This window comes from Tyto alba, unplaced genomic scaffold (genome assembly GCF_018691265.1).
Source record: "Tyto alba isolate M040663 unplaced genomic scaffold, T.alba_DEE_v4.0 Super-Scaffold_20000042, whole genome shotgun sequence".
Taxonomy (NCBI): Eukaryota; Metazoa; Chordata; class Aves; order Strigiformes; family Tytonidae; genus Tyto; species Tyto alba.
In genome coordinates this window covers 15,063,683-15,083,307 of record NW_024881293.1, presented here as the reverse complement: position 1 = coordinate 15,083,307, position 19,625 = coordinate 15,063,683, and the positions used below count along the sequence as shown (strand labels likewise).

Sequence of the window (19,625 nt, the reverse complement as noted above, 5' to 3'; positions counted from 1 at the left end):
CATTTGCTGATGACAAAAGTAATGACCCCCTCGTTGCGCAGCCCCTGGACCCGGCCTGGAGCCCCCTTAACGGCCGAGTTGTCAGCCCAGGCAGCCCCCGCTCCCCAAAGGGGACGAGGGCACCTCCCGAGGGCCCCCAGGACAGCCCCTGCGCAGCCAGCGGGGGCTGAGCCCCTGCCAGGGGCACCCGGGGGGGTGCGCCACCCCCCTCACCCCCTCCCGCCTTACACCCCGGCTGCCCCAGCTTGGCCGCCGGGTTTGGGGGGGGGGGGGGGGGGGTCCGTGCCCCCCGCACACGGAGGGTAAACGCTGCCAAGGAGCAAACCACCGGCAGACCCAACCCAAAACCAGAGCAGGGCCACTGGAACGGGTGCCCAGGGGCTGCGGGCAGTGAGACGCTGGAGGCAGCACGTCAATTCATATATAGTAAAAAGTCTTTATTAAGAAGGCTTTGAAGTCAAAAAATAAAACTCTTGATACAATTTTCATAACCGTCAAGTCAGCTCAGCAAATATATAATCAGTACTTTAGCCATGTAAGGTTAAAGGTCCGTTATTTTCTTTTTAAAATAAAATATATTTTAGTTTTTAAAATTTATTCAATAAAGTACATATTTTCCTATAAATTCCCTACATATACATAAAGAGGTAAAAAATAAAAAAATAAAACTAAAAAAAAAAAAAAAAAACCAAAACAAAAAACCAACCAACCAACCACAAAATAAAAAGGAGATAGAAATCTGTCTGGTTTTTGCAACATGGCGTGTTAACTGTGCCCCTTCTGTCCCGCGAGCTCTCCCACCCAGCCTGGCCCCTCCAACCATGACCCCCGACCTCTCATCACACGTTTTTGGGAAGTTTTCACATTGGCAAAACAGAAGATAGACCTGCGTTACAAAAAACAAAAAACCAAAAAAACAACAAAAAAAATACATATATATTTATAGAACTGTCAAGAATCATCCAAAAAAATAACTACATACAAAAAGAACGACAACAAAAAAATTATAATAATAATAGAATGATTTTAAAAAAATAAAAGACAACCCTTGCGTGTCCTAAAATAAAAAGTGCAACCGGACCTTTTCTTTCTGTTTATTTAACTTTGCAAACTGAATACTGTTATTTGGGAAGGACTGTTGAAGAACAGCTGGGCTTCCTCCTCCCAGCTGCCACAGCCGGGTGAAGAGTTAAAGCTATTCTGTAAACATCGGAGTTTCCTCCTCTCTGCAGTTTCACACCCCTCTTCCTCGTTGTCTTCGGCCCCCTCTCCCCCACCCCTCCCGATCCCCTGTATTTCGGCCGCCCTCCCGCCCCACCGTCCTGCCCTCTCCGCCTCTCCAGCCAGCAAGCAGCCTCTCCTTATCCCCCCCCCCCCTCCCCAACCCCGTGCACCCATCGGATCCGTTATTAAATAAAAATGCTGATTTCAACAGTTTACGTCCTTAAAAAGCTGTGTGTGGGGGGGGGGGGGGCGGAGGGGAGGGCTGGCCGCCCCGGCGAGCCGGACCCGGCTAGGAGAAGATGTGGATGGCTTGCGTGGCGGGCGTGTGGCAGGCGGGGCACTCGGGCTCGGCCTTGCCGCAGATGCGCATGGCGCACTCCATGCAGAAGAGGTTGTGGCCGCAGGGCACCAAGGCGGCGATCACCTCGCTCTCGAAACACACCATGCACTCGCGGGAGCTCTTGCGGTGCCCGTCGGAGCTGCTGGAGTCGGTGGGTGAGCCCGAGGCGGCGGAGACGCTGCCCGGCAGGGAGGAGGAGGAGGAGTAGCCGGTGCTGTTGGAGAAGGAGGACAGCGAGCCCTGGGCGGGCAGCCAGGACAAGGTGCTGACGGGGTCGCTCTGGATGCGGCGCGCCAGCGGGTGCTCCAGGGCCCCGCCGCCGCTCTCGGGGAGGGTGGGCGAGTGGCGCGGGGTGGCCGCGCCGCTGCTGCGTCTCTGCGAGCCGTTGATGGAGGAGCAGCTGCTGAAGGCTTGCAAGGGGTGGCCCGAGCGCTCGAAGGGCGACCAGATGGCGGTGGTGGGCGTCGTGAGGTCGAGGGCCAAGAAGTCGAAGCCGAAGTCGCACTCCTCCGAGCCCAGCGGGGCCGGCGGCTCGCTGAAGGTGAAGCCGCTGCTGGTGCTGTAGGGGCTGGTGGGGCTGGCGTCCGCCACCCGCCCGCTGTAGTAGGACTCGGTGGAGGCGCTGCCCAGGGAGCCGAGGCTGTCGTTGCGGAGGGCGGCCGAGGGGCGCCGGGCAGGGTGGGGGGCCTTGGCCCACAGGCCGGCCGTGCTGCCCTGCAGGTCGAGGCAGACGTCGGTGCCGTTGGAGTGGAAGTCGTTGTCGGCATTGACGTCCACGAAGGAGCCTGTCCGCATGGTGATGTGCGCCTCGATCTCCTCCCGGGCCCGGTCCACGTTCTCGGGCATGCCCGTCACCTCGAAGACGGGCTCCTTGTCCCGGCTGGGCGTCACGATGTAAGTGTGCGTCTGCTGCTGGATCCGCTTGATGGTGGCTCCCTTGGGGCCCACCACCAGCCCTACCACACGGTACGGGACCCTCACCTGGATGGTGGTCTGTCCCGGCAGGTTGGGGGGCCCCTGCATCGCTCCCGTCAGCCCGTTCACTTTGTTGCGCGTCGCCCGGATCATGGAGAAGTGCTCTGCAGCCGAGAGGATCTCCCTTTTCGCCATCTCCACGTCCTCCTTCCTCCCAGTCACGATGAAAACGGGCTCCTCACCCCTGACCGGCGTCTTGATGTACGTGTTGGTCTTGGCGCGTAGGGCTTTGATTTTGCAGCCTGCAGAGCGAGGAGAAGGGGGAAAAAAAAAAAACACCACGTCAAGGCTGAGGCCTCGTGGGGACCCCCTGCCCGCCCAGGACGGGAAGATGCAGGACCAGCAGGTTCCTTTGGGTCCGCACCTGCAGCGCAGACGCCCTTGGAGAAGCGGGTCCCCCCCTCCTCAGAGGTGCCCAGGAGCTCACGGCTTGGGGGGACCGCGCTGGCTCCTCTGCGACACACCAGGCTCCTGGCCCCAGCCTGACCCGCTGCCACCACCTCCTCTGGGCCACGGTGAGGGTCGAGGCTCCGTGAGATGCAGCCCACGGCCCTGCTCCCGAGGGCCGGGACAATGTGTGGGCAGAGAGGGGCCGGGGCAGGCAGCCACGGGGGCAATTCCCGGGCCACGGAGGGAACGGGAACCCGGGTTTACTCGAAAGGTGTTTAAGGAGGCGCAAGGGGGAAAGAAAAAAAAAAAAAAGACACTGAAGACGGAAGGGAAGGAGAAGGCTTGTTTGGATCCTGCAGGTTTGTTGACATCTCCCAGCCCGCAGCTAAACCCATGAAACAGCCCCAGCTGCACCCCAAGAGCAGCAGCGATGGCCCCAGAGCGACGGGGGGAGCTGGGTCCCCCCAGGCCAGGTGGCAGAGGCGCCCCGCGCCGCCCTCGCCCGGCCCCGAGGGAGGAAACCCCAGGGCAGAGGCTGCGCCCTCGCTGGCTGGGGCAGGGGTGCTCCCAGGGCCCCGGCTCTCCCCGTTCTGGAAAGACCTGCTTCCCCCGCGCGAGGAACATGATTCAGCAGGCAGAGCCCAGGAGGAGACGCGGGAGACCGGGGCTCTGCTGCCAGCTCTGCCTTCGCCTCGCACAACCCCGGGCAAGTCCCTGCCCCTTCCCTCCCGTGGGCGAGCCGGGCTCCGGCTGCGCGTCCCTGGCCGACGAAAGGCTCCCGCTCTCCCCCGGGACGGGTCACCGCTGCTCTCGCCCAGGAGCTGCCTCGGGCCGCAAGCGCAGCGCCGCTCCCTGCAACCCCAGCCCCGCTAATCGCAGCCGCTCTGCCTGCGCTCCGGTGCACGCTCTGAATTAAATTCACACGAGCCGCGGGCACCGCACCCGGAGCTCAGCGCCGGCACATGAGGGCGAGTGACACCCCCCCCACCCCCCCCCCCTCCCCGAGCTTTCCAGGGCACCCAAAGCAAAGCTGCAGCCCACGGGGACGGACGCTGCCCGACCAGAGCCCTGAGACTGTCCCTGTCCGCCCCAAACGCTGCTGCTGCTGCAGCTCCACGTCGATAAATAGCCACGCACGGGCAGGGAGAGCTCGACTCCTCGCCGACACAGCCAAGGCAGCCGCAAGCGCCTGGCTGGCTCCTCCACAAACAGCTCGCTCGGGGCACTCCTCCTCCTCCTCTTCCCAGATGCTCCCTGAGGAAGGGCAGGGCTGCTCTTCCAGCTGCGAGGCTGGAGAAGGGAGAGCCCTGGAAGGTGGAAGGGACTCAGCCGGGGGGGTGTTGTGGCGCAGGATGTTCAGGCAGGTCTGTCCCAACCGGGCAAATCAGCCCACACTCGTTAGCAGCTGGAGAGCCGAGCCCTAACAGGGCCCGTGCTGTTCCTGGAGACCCAAGCGGGGTACGTTTACCAGGGCATTAAGCATCCCAAGTAACAAGAAGTAAAAAAACTGTCAAAAGAAGCGAGCAGCAGCTGTCCTGGGTGGCACAGCCCGGCTTTTTGGCAGCACTAACCCTTCCAGTGCTGCACTCACAGAGCCGACGGGCGACGGCGCTGGCCTCTCCGGACACTTCCCCCCAAACCCCTCTAAAGCAGCTCGCAGCGGCTGCCCTGGGGTGCCGGCAGCTCTGCGCGGGCCCTGCCTGCTGCCTGCAAAGGTCCCGGGATGGCAACAGGCAGGTCTGGGAGGGGAGCAGGCAGATAAACAGCCAGAGAGAGCTGGGGAGGCAGGAGACCTGCGGAGATCTCCTTCCTAAGGGAGGGGGGGGGGGAGGAAAACGCTCTGGATTTTGCACAAGCCAGGCTGAAAGCATCTGAAGGCCATCTCCAAGCACTTGTTGCAATCGAACAAATGTTCCTCCCACCTTGCACTGCCCCAGGGATTCACCCCCAGCCTGGGGCAGCAGCACAAGCCCAAATTCAACCCTGTGACCGGCCAGGCAGAGCCTGGGCTGGGGACTGCACAGCGCTGCCCCACTGCTCGGAGCCAGGGAAGCTGCTGAGCGGCTGTGGGGGACGTGTGGAGGAGGAATGTGGGTGGAGAAGGGTTTGTCCAGGCTTTTCCCAATTTAGGACAACAACTGGAAGGTGTATTTATGGCTGGAGGCATATGGTGGGGAAAGCAACAGCCCGGTCACTGGGGCAGAGCAGAACCAGCCACCAAAGGTGACGTTTTTTTAAGCATCTGCTAGCTTCTGCGAGGCTGCCTGGCACAGGGTGCCCGCTACTCCCATATATCCCTCCCTGATTTATTCTGGCACCTGCTGTAAACTCTCCCGTTGTTCCACTGCTTGGCAAACCGGGATGAGCATGGTGGCAGCGGGCAAGGCCAGCTGGGCTGGAAGCCACCCGCCAACACCAGTCTCAGACCCAAGGTCCGAATTTCACCCTTCGCAGCGGGGAGAGGCAATTTCAAGATCCAAAGGTATCGGCAGCTGCCAGGAGCTGCAAACAGGAGCTGCTTGGGAGCCACGTCCCACAGGGAGCACGGCAGAGCAAGGCTCTTCCTCGCCCCACTCCACCGCACTGGTGAGACCGAACCGATGCTACAGCAGCACAAAATGGAGGAAGAGTTTATCCGGCTGCTCCTGGTGAGCCCTCTCTAGGGTCAATGCCAGAAACTGGGGCTAAAAATCTAAGGGGTGCCTTGCTTGGCCAGCGCCACCCTCCCCGAACAAGCAGGGCAGGAAAAACGCACACGACCCCCGGCTGCCGGGGCCGCCGTGTCCGCACTGTGACGGGGCCACCCGCGGCACAGCAAAACGCACCACGGCTTGGAGCTGGTTTTTCGAATCCTGGCGTGGAGGAGGAGGATGGCGACAGGTCTGGGGCAGCGGGGGTGCCGGCTCGCCTCCCTGCCCGCCCGCAGAGCCCCACAAGGAACCACTGCAAAAAACGGAGGCGTGAGCCGGGGGAGCCGCTTGCCCAAGGCCACGTGCTGGCACCCCCAGCCGGAACCGCGCTCGCGGCCCCCGTCACCGCGACACACTGGCGAGCGCTCCCGGACGTGGTGGGAGCAGAGCCAGGACAGCACCACCCGGCGACCAACCTGTCCTGCCGCTGCCCCCCAACCCCAAACTCCCCCCTAAGCCACCCCTCAGCGGCAGGGACTCCCAGGCAGCAAGCCCTGAAAGCCCTGACTGGGGAGGGCGGGCAGTCTCCCCGGGGCTGGGATTTGGAAAAGCGCTTTAAACCCACACGGCGCAGAGAGTTACAGGTCTGCAACACCAGGAACTGGTGAAGAGGCACAACCTGGCAGCAGTATGATCCCTGTCCTCCATCACATCTGCACCCCGGAGAGGTGACAGAGCCGAGGCTGCTCCTGCCCACGCTCAGGGAGATGCTGTGGCCAAACCCCCCCCCCAACCTCCTCCAAGAGCCAGGTGTACCTGAACCACGCGACACAGGCTGTTTAACCTGCACCTGGGGGAACGATCCACACCAGCAGGAGATACTTGAGACCAGCCTCCACAAGCCCCTGCCCAAGCACACTGTGACAACACCATCCCGGGTGGCTGCATCCCTCTGAAGCCGGCGCAGCACAACCCCGCCGGAACGGGGCCGTGGAGAGGACCAGCACAGGCACACCCTCACCCCGGCTCAGGCACCTTAACCAAGTGGCAGCAGCTAGCATTCTCACGTTTTACCTTGCCAAGGGTCAGTGTGCAGCATTAACGATGAGAGAGGAGGAAAACAAGGTGCCAGGCTTTGCTACAAGTCTATAAACACGGTGGCTTTAAAAGCACTTTTCAGATGCGAAAGAAAACACCCCCCCAAAACCAGTGGGGGGGGGATGGAGAGGGGTGGCAGACCCAGGTGAGCTGCAGCCTCAAGAAGTTTCACCAGAGCCCAGGCAGTGGCTCTTTGGCAGAGCTGCCAGTCCCTGCGGGCCCCAACCCATCAGGACGACGCGGGGCCATGCTCGGTTGCAAGCCAACGCCCCCATTCTGGGGGGTCTCGAGCACACACAACCCCACGGAGTCAGAGCCCCGAGCGTCACCACCCAGCTCTGCCCGCAAGGGACTGCGCCGCTGGGGGGGTGCGAGCTGGATGCTCCTCTCAAACCCTCCCACCTCCAGACCCTTCCCCTCCTCCCAGCCCACCCTGCAAAGCTGCCCCACGGAGCCGCGGTGCCCCGGCCGGACCCGTCCCACCCGCCCTCGCGCTCGGAAATCGCCTGTTTCAGACAAGAAACAATCCCAGGGGGGTTCTCCCTGGGATGACGCCGTGATGCAGGTGGTACCCCAGGAAAGGCAGCTGCTCCGCACCACCAAAGGGGACTCCACCCTCCGTCAGGAGCCCCAGTTGGATCCTGGCTGCAACTACCACAAGAGCCCAGGGAAACCAGTACAGCGTGGGCTGGAAAGTGCCTCTCCACCCTCTGCGCTCCTGCTGTTACCCAGGCAAGAGATAAGAGACCCAACGCAGCTCAGCCACTCGCCGATCCCCAGCACGGCCTGGCCAGCACCTTGCTTTGACATACGGTGGCCTCCCCCACATACGGACACAGCCAGCTGACCCCCTTGGCCAGGCCACGTCTCCGTTTGCCCAAGGAGCTCGGCGCTTGCAGCGACAAGCTCTGAGCTATGAAAACCCAAGAAAGGACCAACAGAGCTTTTCTGGCGGACCCTCTGATGGCACCAGCCAGAAGGACTGTGTTCATCAGAGGGTCCACAGCCCAGGAGCCAGGCGATGCCTTGCAGCCAGCCCTCTGGAGCATGCCACCCGCTGCAGAAAGACAACGTCCTTCCAGCACCTCCTGGTCTCAGATCCAGCGTCCCAGTGCTCCCAGGCCCCTTTATTACAAGGGAATGGCACAGGGTGCACCAGGACTGGGGCCAGGTGTGGAGAACACGTTGCACCTCCATCACATCTCACCTCCCCTCCTGCTGAGCGCTTCTTCCCACCTCTCTGAAAACAGTAATTAATTCATCCTTGCAACCACGCTGCGGGAAGCAGGCACCATCACACCTTTGTTTCTTCTCCAGACACTGGGAAAAGCGAGGCAGGGAGGCTGGGCTCCTCGCCTCGGGCCAGAGAGGAGGAAGCCAGTGCCAGAGCCAAGATGCGCAGGCAGATACTTCAGTGATCAGATCAATCTGCGCGACCGACTTCAGGAGTTTCTGGCTCTGCTACGACCCAGAGCGGTGGAAGGAGGCAGCCAGGCCAGCCTCAGAGGACGTGGCATGATGGGCAGAGGACAGCAGAGAGCAGCAGCCCAGGGTCCAGAAATACGAGAGGATTCATCGCAGCCCCAGCAATCCTCTGCAAGTTTAGAGATGCTCGAGCCGGCCGGGGAACAGAGGCCTGTGGTCTCCCTGTGCATCCTCCAAGCACTAAAACACCCGCCACGCTCTGGCAGGGAGGGGAGGTGCCGTATTTCATCCTTCCCTGGATCTCCCCTTTGAGCATCCCAGCATCTTCTATAAACAGCAACTTTCCCAAATCCTTTGCAAAGCTGCGAACAGCCCCTGCATGTCGCAGATGGGGAAGTGGAGCCCAGGAAGAGGAGCCGGGGCTGGCTCTGTCCCACGAGAGGCACGTGGCACGGGAGGGGGGGAGTAGAGCCCAGGGCTCTTGGCTACACCGGCCGCCCGTCACCTTCTTGGCCTTGTTGGGGCAGAAGCTGCTGGAAACGCACCTCCAAAGCTGAGACACCAGGGAGCAACGCCAGCACGGTGCCGGTGCCGACGTGCAAGAGCCAGGGCAACTCTAACACCCAGCCCCCCCCACGCACCCCATCTCCCTTTTCCCCAGTGATTTCCGTTATCAGCACTGCTCTTTTCGCTGGTTAGCAAGATCGGCCCACACCGCTGCAATCAACGGCCACAGCACTTTTTGGAGACAGTCCCTCCCCACGGCAGAAGTCACGAACGGGCTCGCACACAATGGCACAGCCATGCCACCCCGCCAGGCCACGCTGCCTTTCGGTAGCCATGTGGGCAGGGAGGGGAAAAGCCGCAGATCCCGGCTGGCAGACACCGCTCCGCACCACCACCGAGGCTGGGTCACAGCAACCGCCTCTCCAGCTCAGTCAAAAAAACCCACAGATTTGCTTTACACGACAAAGATTTACCTGCTGAGCTGCTGCTGCTCCCTTCTGGAAAGGGTTAAATTAGTGGATCTGGAGGAGAGAAATTAAAGAAAAAGGAGAAGTAGGAGAAATCGCATCTGACAGCCTTCGTCCCACCTCAGCCCACGTAGGACAGCCGTGCAGTGGTCTGACAGGCAAAGCGCTGCCCCAGCTGCCGGGACCTCCCAGCCACGTCCCTACTCACCCCGCTGGCAGCACGGGGCTGCCGGGCTCTGGGGACAGCAGGACCGGTCCCAGAGCGCCCCGAGAGCTGCTCCTCGGCACACGGCGTGCAGGGGAGAGAAACGCAGCCTTGCCCCAACTCAAGGCCCTTCCAGGGCCCCCGAAGAGCCACGTCTTCATCCATTCCCACGTTCCGAGTGCAGTGGCACCGCAAGCGCCCGATCCCCAGCCGGGATCCAGGGCTGGGTGGTGCAGGGAAGACAAGAGCGGCCGGGACACCGCCCGAGGGAGCCCGGCCGAGCCCCGCAGCGTCACCAGCAGCGCATCTCGCCGCTGGAACGACGGCCAGGTCTGACGGAGCACCCCGAGGCTCGGCTTCACGCTGCCACGGGGCTACCGAAGAGCGAGGGAGGGGGACTCGCACCGGGGGGGGGGACCAGGGAGCCAGCACGGGGGCAGGAGGATGAGGCGAGCGAGAAGGGCTCTGCTCGTTACCCGGCGAGGCAGGCAGCTGCGGACGACCTCGGTATCGCCCCTGCTCAGGCTGCGCCAGCCTCGCACATCCCTGATTTAAAACAGCTGCCCGTGGCCCCGGAGAGCAGCCAGAGCACAAAGATGCTCTGCTGACAGCCCTGTCCCTTCGGCTGCTGCCCAACCACACCCCCCCCCCCCCCCCCCCCCAGCCAGCAAGAGCCGGGGGTGCCAAATGCCGAGCCCCCCCTCTTCATGCCAAAAACCCAGCACAACAGAGCCACGGCACGGCGTCCGAACAGGCTGGACGCTGCAGAAAAACAAGAAGCCAGGAGAGGGGCAGGAAACCCACGGGGGAAACCCCCAGGCATCACTGTTCCTGCCCGCGGGCTGGGGCAGCAGCAGGTAGCTCCAGCCCATCACTGGCCCCAGGTCCCCTCTGAGCCCATCGGCAGAGCACGGGGCCCCCTCAACACCCCCTCCTCAAGCTGGTATAATAATTTCTTTTGCAGCTCTTTTCCAGGAGCCCCACGAGCCCACGGAGCTTAGCGAGCACCCAAACTCTGCACGAGGTGTTTGGGGCAGGCACCCAGGTGCACATTTAACTCATCGGGGTGCCGGAGGGGCAGCACGGGAGCCTCCAAACAGCCAAAACACCCAACCCCAGCTGTGGCGAGAACGGGTGCCAACCGACAGCTCGCCGGCCGGCCCAGAAGCGGCTGTTCCTCCGACCTCCTTGAACTCGCAGTTTCCAGTGAAGGCCTGACCCCGGCGTGGGTTTGCTTTCGAGATGCCAAATCCTGGGGTTTTGCAGAGCCCGCCGGCGAGGCCACCAAATCCAGGTCCCCATCCAGCCCAGGGAGAAGCAGGATCCTGCCGAGCAGGGTGCGGCACCGCGCTCCTCTCCTCCGGCAAGGTAGCGGGGCTTTGCCACGCTGCTCGGCTGGGCTCTGCGGCCCGGGGGGACCCCGCGGCCGGGGGGGGGACCCCGCGGCCGGGGCGGTGGGACCGGCGAGGGGTGCGCGGAAAGTTGGGAGGCCGGGAAGCGGGGCCGGCTGGGAGGCAGCGCAGGCCAATGGGAAGCGCAGAGCATGATGTCACCGCGCTCATCACAGCATGGCTCTGGCTAACAAAGAGAACAATGAGGCTGCCCAGCTCCCCACTTCCCCCCAGGAAAAAAATGCCCCCCCGGCCCCTCACCCCGCAGCCCCCTGGCTGGGGAAGAGCCGGGAGCAAGGACAAGGCTGGGGTGCCAGAGCCCTGCGTGGCAAAAACACCCCGGAGGTCAGGTTCCCCACGAGTCGAACTGCCCATCGCCGCTGGGATTCCTGCAGGCAGCAGCTCCCTTCCTTTTTTTTTTTTTTATTATTATTATTATTATTATTTTTATCTTAAATCCTCCTCCTCTCTGGGGTCTTTTTTTTTTTTTTTTTTAAAGGTGAAACTTTGGTAAAGGGCTATTTCAGATTTCCTCGAGACAAAGCCCAAGCCAGGCACACCCACCCAGGGAGAGGGCTGGGGCTGAGGCGTGCCCGGGCGTCCTTTTGTGACAGCTGAGTGCGAGTGGGGCTTCACGCCCCTCCGCTGCCGAGCTTCATCCACCTAATAAACGAGCGGATTAATTATCGTTTGTATACGAAGTATGAGATACCGAGTATCATTGACACACCGAGTCCGAGACACCGAGCTGGAGGGGAGGGGGGGGCGGGGAAAGGGGCACTCAACTACAATAAAATCAGAGCTTTCGCCTGCACTTCGTGTCCTGGCAGCTCCCACGGACTCGCGTGGCACCCGGGAACTTTCTGTGTGCACGAGGTGTTTATCCCCCCCGTGCCGTTTTGCTGGCCTATATAGTTTAATTAATATTTCCAGGCGGCGCGTTGGGGAAAGGCACAAAGAGGAGCAGCTCGCTCCCGAAACCCACGGCGAAGGCGCGTCCGCGGGAGGAGTTTCAGGGCCGCGGGATTTGTCGCCGTTAAGTTTCCGCCTCCGCGCTGCCGGGCACGGAGACAAAGCCCCAAAACTGACCCAAATAAAAGCGGGGCCGGGCCGGGCCGGCGCATCCCGCGGGAGGCGGCGCCGCAGCCCCGGGGCGGACAAAGCGGGGGGGGGGCGGGTGTCCCCGCGTGTCCCGTCCTCCCCCCGCGGGTCGGGAGTGGGGCGGGGGGGTGGGTTTACCTTGCCGGCCCACGATCTCGGCGACGTGCTCGGAGCTGGGCACGGGCACGCACTCGGTCATGTTCACGCTCTTCTTCCTGCTCCCCAGCGCGCCCAGCGGCTCGGCCAGCAGCGCGGCGGGCGGCGCCAGGTGCGGGGCGAAGTTCCCGAAGGCGGCCGGGGGGGAGGCGGCGCCGGCGGCCGGGGGGGACCCTCCGCCGCCGCCGCCGCGCTCCCGCAGGCCGCCCGGCCCCGCCGCCTCCGGCTCCTCCGGCCCCGCGCCGCCCGCCTCCGCCGCCCGCAGCCCGCGCTCGCCCGCCTCCTCCAGCCCCAGCAGCGAGAGCTGGTCCAGGGCGAACCTCAGGGCGGCGGCTTCGTCCTGCGCCGGCGGCGGCGGCGGCGGCGGCCCCTCCCGCTCCCGCTCGGGCTCCGGCGGCGGCTCCTGGCCGGCGGGCGGCGGCGGGCTGAGCAGCGCCAGGCAGCGCGGCGGGCCGCGGGCGGGCTGCCCGCCCTCGGGCTGGTAGATGGAGCCGGGCATGGCGGCGGAGCGGCGGCTGGCCGGGACCGGAGGGGACCGGAGCGCAGCGGGCCGGGGCGGTGGCGGTGCCCGCCGCCTCTCTGCGCGCCCCCCGCCGCGCCGCCCCCGCCCCGCCCCGACGTCAGCCCGCCCCGACAATGGGCCGCGCCCCGCCGCGCGCATGCGCCCCACACACACACACCCCGCCCCGGGGAGGGGGGGCGGAGCCAGCGCCGGCTCCGCCCCCCCCGGGAACCGGCCCGAGCCCCGCCCCACGCGGGGGTCAAGGCACGGGACGGGGCAGAGAGTCCCGCGGGGGGGGGGGGGCACAAACACACGCGCCCCCCCGGGCCCCCGCCGTTCCTCTCGCAACGTCCCGCCTTCAAACCGGCACCGACCTCGAGGGAGCGCGGAGAGGCGGGGGGCTGCTGACCGCCGGTGTTCGGGAGTTCGCCCCCACCTTCACCCCCCACCCCCCCCCCGCAGTGCCGGAGGGATGGGGGGCTGCGCTCCACAACCCTTTCAGTCCCCGGGGTCGTGTTGCCCACCCAGGCCGCGCCCCCCCCCCGCCCCACGCACGCCGGGGCCGCGCCGTTTCTCGAGGAGCCACAGCACAGCCACGCTTCAGCTGCCGAGCGGGATTTCCTTCCGAGTTACAAAAGTTAAGAAAACACAAAAATCTTTGTCTTTTCCCTCCCCTTTTTTCCCCCCCCTTTGGTTCTCCAGTTCCTACTCGGCAAGGGTGACCTGCTGTTGATGCTCGCCTGTTCTGCTCCAGAGCCGCAACCGCTGCAGCAGCTGCGATGCCCCAAGGCCCCGGGGACCTCGACCACCTTCCCAAGCCTCCCCCAGCAGAAAACCTCCCCAGCAGGTCCCCGCTGGGACAGTTTCTCCCACACAGAGGCAGCTGGCTCACTGCACAACAATTACCTCCGACTCGTTTGTTCCACCTGGGCCACTGGTTTACGGGGATCTTTCACAGAAAAAGCTTGAAGAAACCCTTCCCGGCAGCGATGGCACCGCACGCTAATTCACTGCAACAATATCGAGACCAATTATCAGCTTACCCACTACCTCTAATGCCCCGATACTCAAATTCCACAGGTCCTATTCTCAAGCTTCATTTTCTCCACTTTCACATAACTGTCTTTCCCAAACGCCGTCTTTGGGATTAATTCAACCATTCCGCTTGGGGTTTTTGGGGTTCTTACAAGAACCATCGGTGTCTGGGTCCAGGAACCCCCATTTCAAAGTGCCCACTCCCTGTTCACGTTTCACAGATCCTGGGAGACATCAAGTGCTGCTGGCCTGAGGCCCAAACACACAAGCTACGTGGTCTGTCCTGGTGCTTCTAAGTTTTGCCCTTCAGCTGGTGACTCTCCTACGGGGAAGAACTTTCACCTTCCAATACTCTGAATGGGTCACCTTAAACTTCTATGAGATCTCTCCAGCTCCAAAAGCCACCAGGAACCACCTCCTTACTCCTTTCCATTTCTCCTACCCGCCAATTAATCCTAATATCTTCCAGCTGCTAAAAAGTTTCCTGAAAACAGGTAACAAGCTGCTTCTCTTCCTGTTTTATCTTCAGAGGTCTTGGCAGTGAGCTCCCACCAGCTCTTTCTGAATCGCTGCTGCAGAGGAGAACTGTAGCAACTTCTGGTTTTCCCCCAAAGCGTTGACAGCTCAGTTTGACGGAGGCCCGTCCGTATCCATCCGGGCTCCGTGGTGCTCACACAGACACATCGGCACCAGCGCAGCTCTGGGAATCCTCCCACTTCAGTCTCGCCTTCCCCGTGCCACGAGCTGTTCAGAGCTGGCAGGCTCCAGGTGTGTTACAGAGCTCGCACCTACCGCAAGCTGAAGCTTCTCCTCCAGGGACAGATAGGGCAAAACCAGCAGATTTGACCCACCCAAGCTGTCTGTGAGACATCTCGCTCTCACTTCCCCAAATATTTAACCTTGTAAGTTGAAGCACCCCACTAAACTACTAAAAATAGTGGGGTTTTCATTCCTTGAGGCAGAAGAGTACAACCCCTCCCCTTCTGAGCTGCTCCCATTTCCAGAAAATGTAGAAAACTCATTAATGACCAGCGCTATGTCTCTGCTAAGTTCTCTGGGCAGCCTGCACCGACACAGAAGACTGCACCCGTATCTGAACCCGTGTGAATGGATCCTTACGCCCTGGCTGCAACTCCAACACGGACTGACACACTCCTTTCCACCTCAGGCCACCACATCACCATCCCTCAAGCCCCGTGAGAAGCGCTGTACATGGGCTTTCAAACTCACCTCAGGAACCCCAACGCTGCCTCCAAACGCTGCCATTTTTGCCTACTCTGTACTCTCTCAGTCCGTTTGAGAAATTACTACGTCAAGCCCAACAACACCTAGAGAAACTGCCAGTTGTTATTTTAAGTGCTTTTGGCAAACCTGATTTGTAGATGTTATGCCTGTGATCTGTTCCATTTTCAGCAGATCTAGCTCACACTTTCTTCTTAGATTCTTAATTTCACTCATGACACCAAGTTGCCTTTGTCTTTTTTAACCTGAGTAATTAGCAGGCCTTTAAGAGACTTGTGTTTTCCACTAACAGAGAAAATGGATTATAAAAATTAGAGAATTTCTCTAGCACAACTGTTTCTTTACCAAAACACAACCATACAGAAGATCCAACTTCCCTGAACACAAGAGAAGGGAGAAGGCGCTTGCTTGCTGCTTCCAAGCCCATCCCTCTGGGTCGTTTCCCCATTTCCTATCAGGGCTCATCTACAATTGCTTCTGCTGCCTCTTTGTGCTCGCTATAATCATTCGGTCTCTGACCATCACACAACAAATATGTCCCCCAAAATGACCAATAAAATCCCCTGTGTGCGTGCAGGGAATTAACGAACACTGTACTAAAGCAAAGCAGAGGTGTAACAGCTCATTAAGCTCTTTTCTATATGGGGAAACAGAGCAGTATAACTACAGCAGAGTAATTAGTACCACCACAGCTATGCGAGCCTAACTCCCCCAAGTACAATTCTGCAACAGCTACTCTTATTCCAGGTCAAGTGTGCAAAGGCAGAAGTTACATCATCATAGCCAGAATATTTATTCTGCTCTAAAGATCATCCTTTTGTAGACCAACCCGTAAAGAGGGGATTACTGAACACATCGGGGGGAGGGGGGAGGTGGTAAGAAGGGAAACACCAGCTCCCAACAAACCTAAAAACCTGTGTTGTCCATTTGCCTAAATCAGAGCATGTTAGCCAAATGCTATAAATGGGCTCCAAAGTTTAGGGGGAAAAAAAAAAGAATACTTTTAAAGAACTATCGTAGTTGCTCCTCTCACTCTTTGGGAGATCACTGCACTGTTTCTCAAGCACATGCAAACATCGTGCAAAAAATACAGGCGCTGAGCACAGTGCAGAAGAGGTGGTGCAGCTTGGAGAAGAATTATAAAAAAAGTCCTTACTTGTGTGTGGGAAGGCTTAAGGGAATATTTCAGCACATCAGGAGCTGAATCACTGCATGTAGGTGGAGCCAGACAGATTGACAAGATCTGTAACTTGAAAAATGACCTAAGTCTGAGATCAATCATCTCACAAAGTAGCTGACTGAGGGAACAACATATGGAGATGGCTCAAGGTGATGAGGCTCAATGTCAACATGACATGCAAAAACTGTATTAGAGGCACATGCTACAACTGACCAACTGTTATATAACTCTGAACATGGACAACTGTGATCCTCTCGGCACCAAAAGCCCAAGCAGTCTTTCTTCTGTTACCTCTTAATATCACCAGCACAATGTTATCTTAACACATTTCCTTACTGTATCAGCACATAAAAAAGGCACTTTGGGGGAAGCCATCAGCAAACCTCTCTTTTTCATGCATTAGCTTTCAGGCAATGACTTCTGAGAAGTTGTGGAGCAGCCACTCGATGGAAAACTAAGAATTAATTGCAGATGAGACAAAAGCATGAAAAGTTCTACAGCTTTCATAAAATGTGCTTGATAGGCTAATCCAGGACATAGAACTGGACTCAAATTACAAACAAAACCAAGTAATAACTTTTTAGTATTTATCTCCTTCCAAAAGCTCAAACTTGGGGGTCTACTTATCAGATGACGTGCAATTTGTATATGCAGATGAAACCAGGTTCCTACAGCTAGAGCAGTTTCTGAATCTTCCCGCTAGAGACAAACGAGTTAAGATGTCATTCACTGCCCTACTATTCCAGTTCTGTATGGCCTCAAACTATTTCCATTTGTGATTCTGAAAGGTAAGAAAAATCCACTAAACGTTAAGAGATTTATTTAAGGAATTAAATGAATATTCATTTACCATTCTCAGTAAATATTATTTATTACTAGCAGTTAGTGTTATATCAGTACTCATCAACGCTAAAACAGACGGCTAACCAATAACCCTGACAATTTCAAGTGCAATTTGGCGGGTCATTCTGAAGTTCAGAATGTTTTTTCTCCTCATTCTAATAAAGGCTCTATCACTGTAAACATAATTTAGCAACTGCTGTTCTGCGCTTCTCTCTCACATATACTTCAGCTAGTCATGGGGTCAAACTGAAGGGTAATGCTTTTCCCTCATTAGTTCAAGGGAACAGAGTTGATTCCTCCTAATCTGAGAACAAATCCAGGTTTTCAGCTCACTACATCCTGTACAGGACATTATTTTCTGTGCTGCAGTATTAGTACACCACCTTCTCATGGCTATCTGTACACTTACTTAAGGCAGGGAGCTCAAACATGCAACACTGGGAACCTCGACCAACCACAACGAGAAGTCTGTTATGAAGCAGTTCCAGCATACACAGAAATTTCTGTTCAGAGTGAGAACAGATAAGAAGATGCTTTTTATTTGTTAAGGAATAAGTGGTATCATCCAACAATTTGCATGGACATCTGGACTCTTGGAGACTGCTCTTATGGAGGTAATCCCAAATAAATAAGATTGTCTGACTGGAGAGCTAATCCTGCAAAACTTTATTAAACAAACATTCTCCTGCCCTCACCCCCTTAAACATGTTATCCTATCTTCTTTTTGAGGACTGGGAGAATCAGTCTAGAAACAGCTGAAAGACTTCTTATCCTTTCAGATGTCCTGCTTTATCTACCTCCTGCAAAGTAGTAAAGAGCAGCACTGGGGGGGGGGGGGGGGGAAAAAAAAAGACAAACAACCCAAGCAACCAGGTATAGGGTCAGAAGGAAGAGCTGAGTGTGTAGGTAGGTAATCAGACCCCAGGAACAGATCCAAGAGAAGGCAGCAAGAAATGCACGTGCAGACAACATGGCCACACTTCCTTTAACGTGCAAAACTTGGCATTTGAGGTCCCAGGGCCTCCTGGCATTTGCAAAAGTGCTGTGGGGGAGCCTGGAAGGAGCCGCCGGGCTGAGCACGCTGTTCCCTTCCATCCCAGAGAGCTACCACAGGGGTAAGCTGCTAAAACACATTCTCACATACAGAAGAGTTACAGCTGCCACAGAGGTAACATTTAATGGCAAATAGGAAAGAAGAAAGGCAAGAATATATTTCATAATGGTCTCAAAAGAACAATTAGAAATTGATAAGCAGAAGCCAAGACAAACTTAGACAGGGATGAATAAGTATTAGGTCAGGAAATTCAAGGACAGAAGATTAGAAGTAACATCCAACAACAGAAATAAGCCTGGAAAGAAAGCTTCAGGTGAACAACTTGTCTGTTCTGAAGGATAAAGTCTGAAACCAGAGAGATTGCTACTGGATGGCTACACAGCACACACTAGAGACAGAATGGCCCTGCCGCTCTGTAGAGGGTACAGCAGCATCAATGGATTTAAAGCCTTTTAAAAAAACAATGTGTGGATGCAGCCTCGAGCTGTGCAACTGGGTGCCTTTCACAGGACTGGCACAAATACTAATTTGACACAACAAAACTTTTAATTATCAGGATAGCTTGCTGCCACTTCCCTCTATTCCTCAAATTACCACAGCCAGCTTGGTATAACAAGATTAGTTTTCAACAAGACAGCTGCAGAATAGATGTAATTTTTTTTGATGCCTTCACTCAAACTCATGTTCAAGTTTTTCTTACTTGATAGAAAAGAGCAGTAGCACAGTCTCTGAGAGCTGTAAAAAAGCAAAATTATGTTGACCAGTAGCTGATAAACTAGCAGTGATGAAAAGCTTTCGTTCAGCAGTCTGCCTTGTACACAGTGCTTTCAATTCCCACAGTAACTGTGTTTTACTGATGAAAACATGCTTCTGATTTGGAAAGTTCATTTTACATGGGAAGTGGAACAAGAGTGTACACTTATCCACGAATCTTGACTTCAAAAATATTTTTGGTGTAATATTATGACTAGAAAACAACTTACAGCCATAAGCCTCCAGGAGCAGGGTTTAACTGCCTGCGTTCCCAGAGTCCGGCCATGTCATTCATGCTGTTTTCCCTTCCTGATGTGCTCAGTTTACAAGCAAGAAAACTCCTCCCTTTTCTTGCTCAACAGCCAGTTCAGCAAGTTCATTTTCAGATGTGAATCAAGCTAAGTTTTCCTGTGCTAAACCACCTACAAAAGCTCTGCAGGCCAAATCTAGACGGTACCAATATCCATGCAAATTTGTTATTTTTACTGATTGCACAGAATTTCACCCAACTAGAATTCAGTAAAAATAACACTGGTAACACAAACAGGGAGATAATTACCTTCCCTTTAACTTTGTTAGTTTTGCAAAACAAAGCGAAGAAAAAAAACGGAGCCATCTTAATGAAACAGCTCCAACACACTTTGCACAAGATAAGATCAGAAGTTTTAAATAACAAGGAATCTCTTTGTAAAAAGTTACATTTGCTGAGTAAAATGGCATTTCAAGGGTTTTCATCCTATCTACCAGCATCAATGAAACCAGTCCTTCCCCCATCTCCTCCAACCAGTGCCCTCCAGAATTAGGCAGGCTGCTGCTTCCAGATAAAACAAGAAAAACCTGACTGAGCATGACACAGCATAAGAAATGTAGCTTTTGTGAACTCAGGTAGTATGTATCCAAAATTACACTGGCTACAGAGATGCAAAACCTTAGCTATACTGGACAAGATCCTACCCCTTAGTGAAGCTGCATAAGGACCATTAAACTATGCTTATATATTATCTCCAGAGGGGATTAAACTATTCCAATACAACTATCCATCCACAGAGCTTGGTACTACTGTTTTAGTAGAAAATAATCAAAATAGCTTACCAGTCAAACAGTGTG

The 19,625-nt window shown here is 57.0% G+C and overlaps 1 protein-coding gene across 1 annotated transcript; it reads right to left on the bottom strand.

The window, feature by feature from the left end:
• Positions 1-416: 416 nt before the first annotated feature.
• On the bottom strand, positions 417-12,519 carry MEX3D (mex-3 RNA binding family member D). The gene is given in 4 exon segments (XM_042794989.1): positions 417-2,781; positions 11,892-12,099; positions 12,101-12,172; positions 12,175-12,519. Coding segments are annotated over 4 exon segments (1,782 nt in total). The 5' UTR covers positions 12,409-12,519; the 3' UTR covers positions 417-1,513.
• Positions 12,520-19,625: the final 7,106 nt, after the last annotated feature.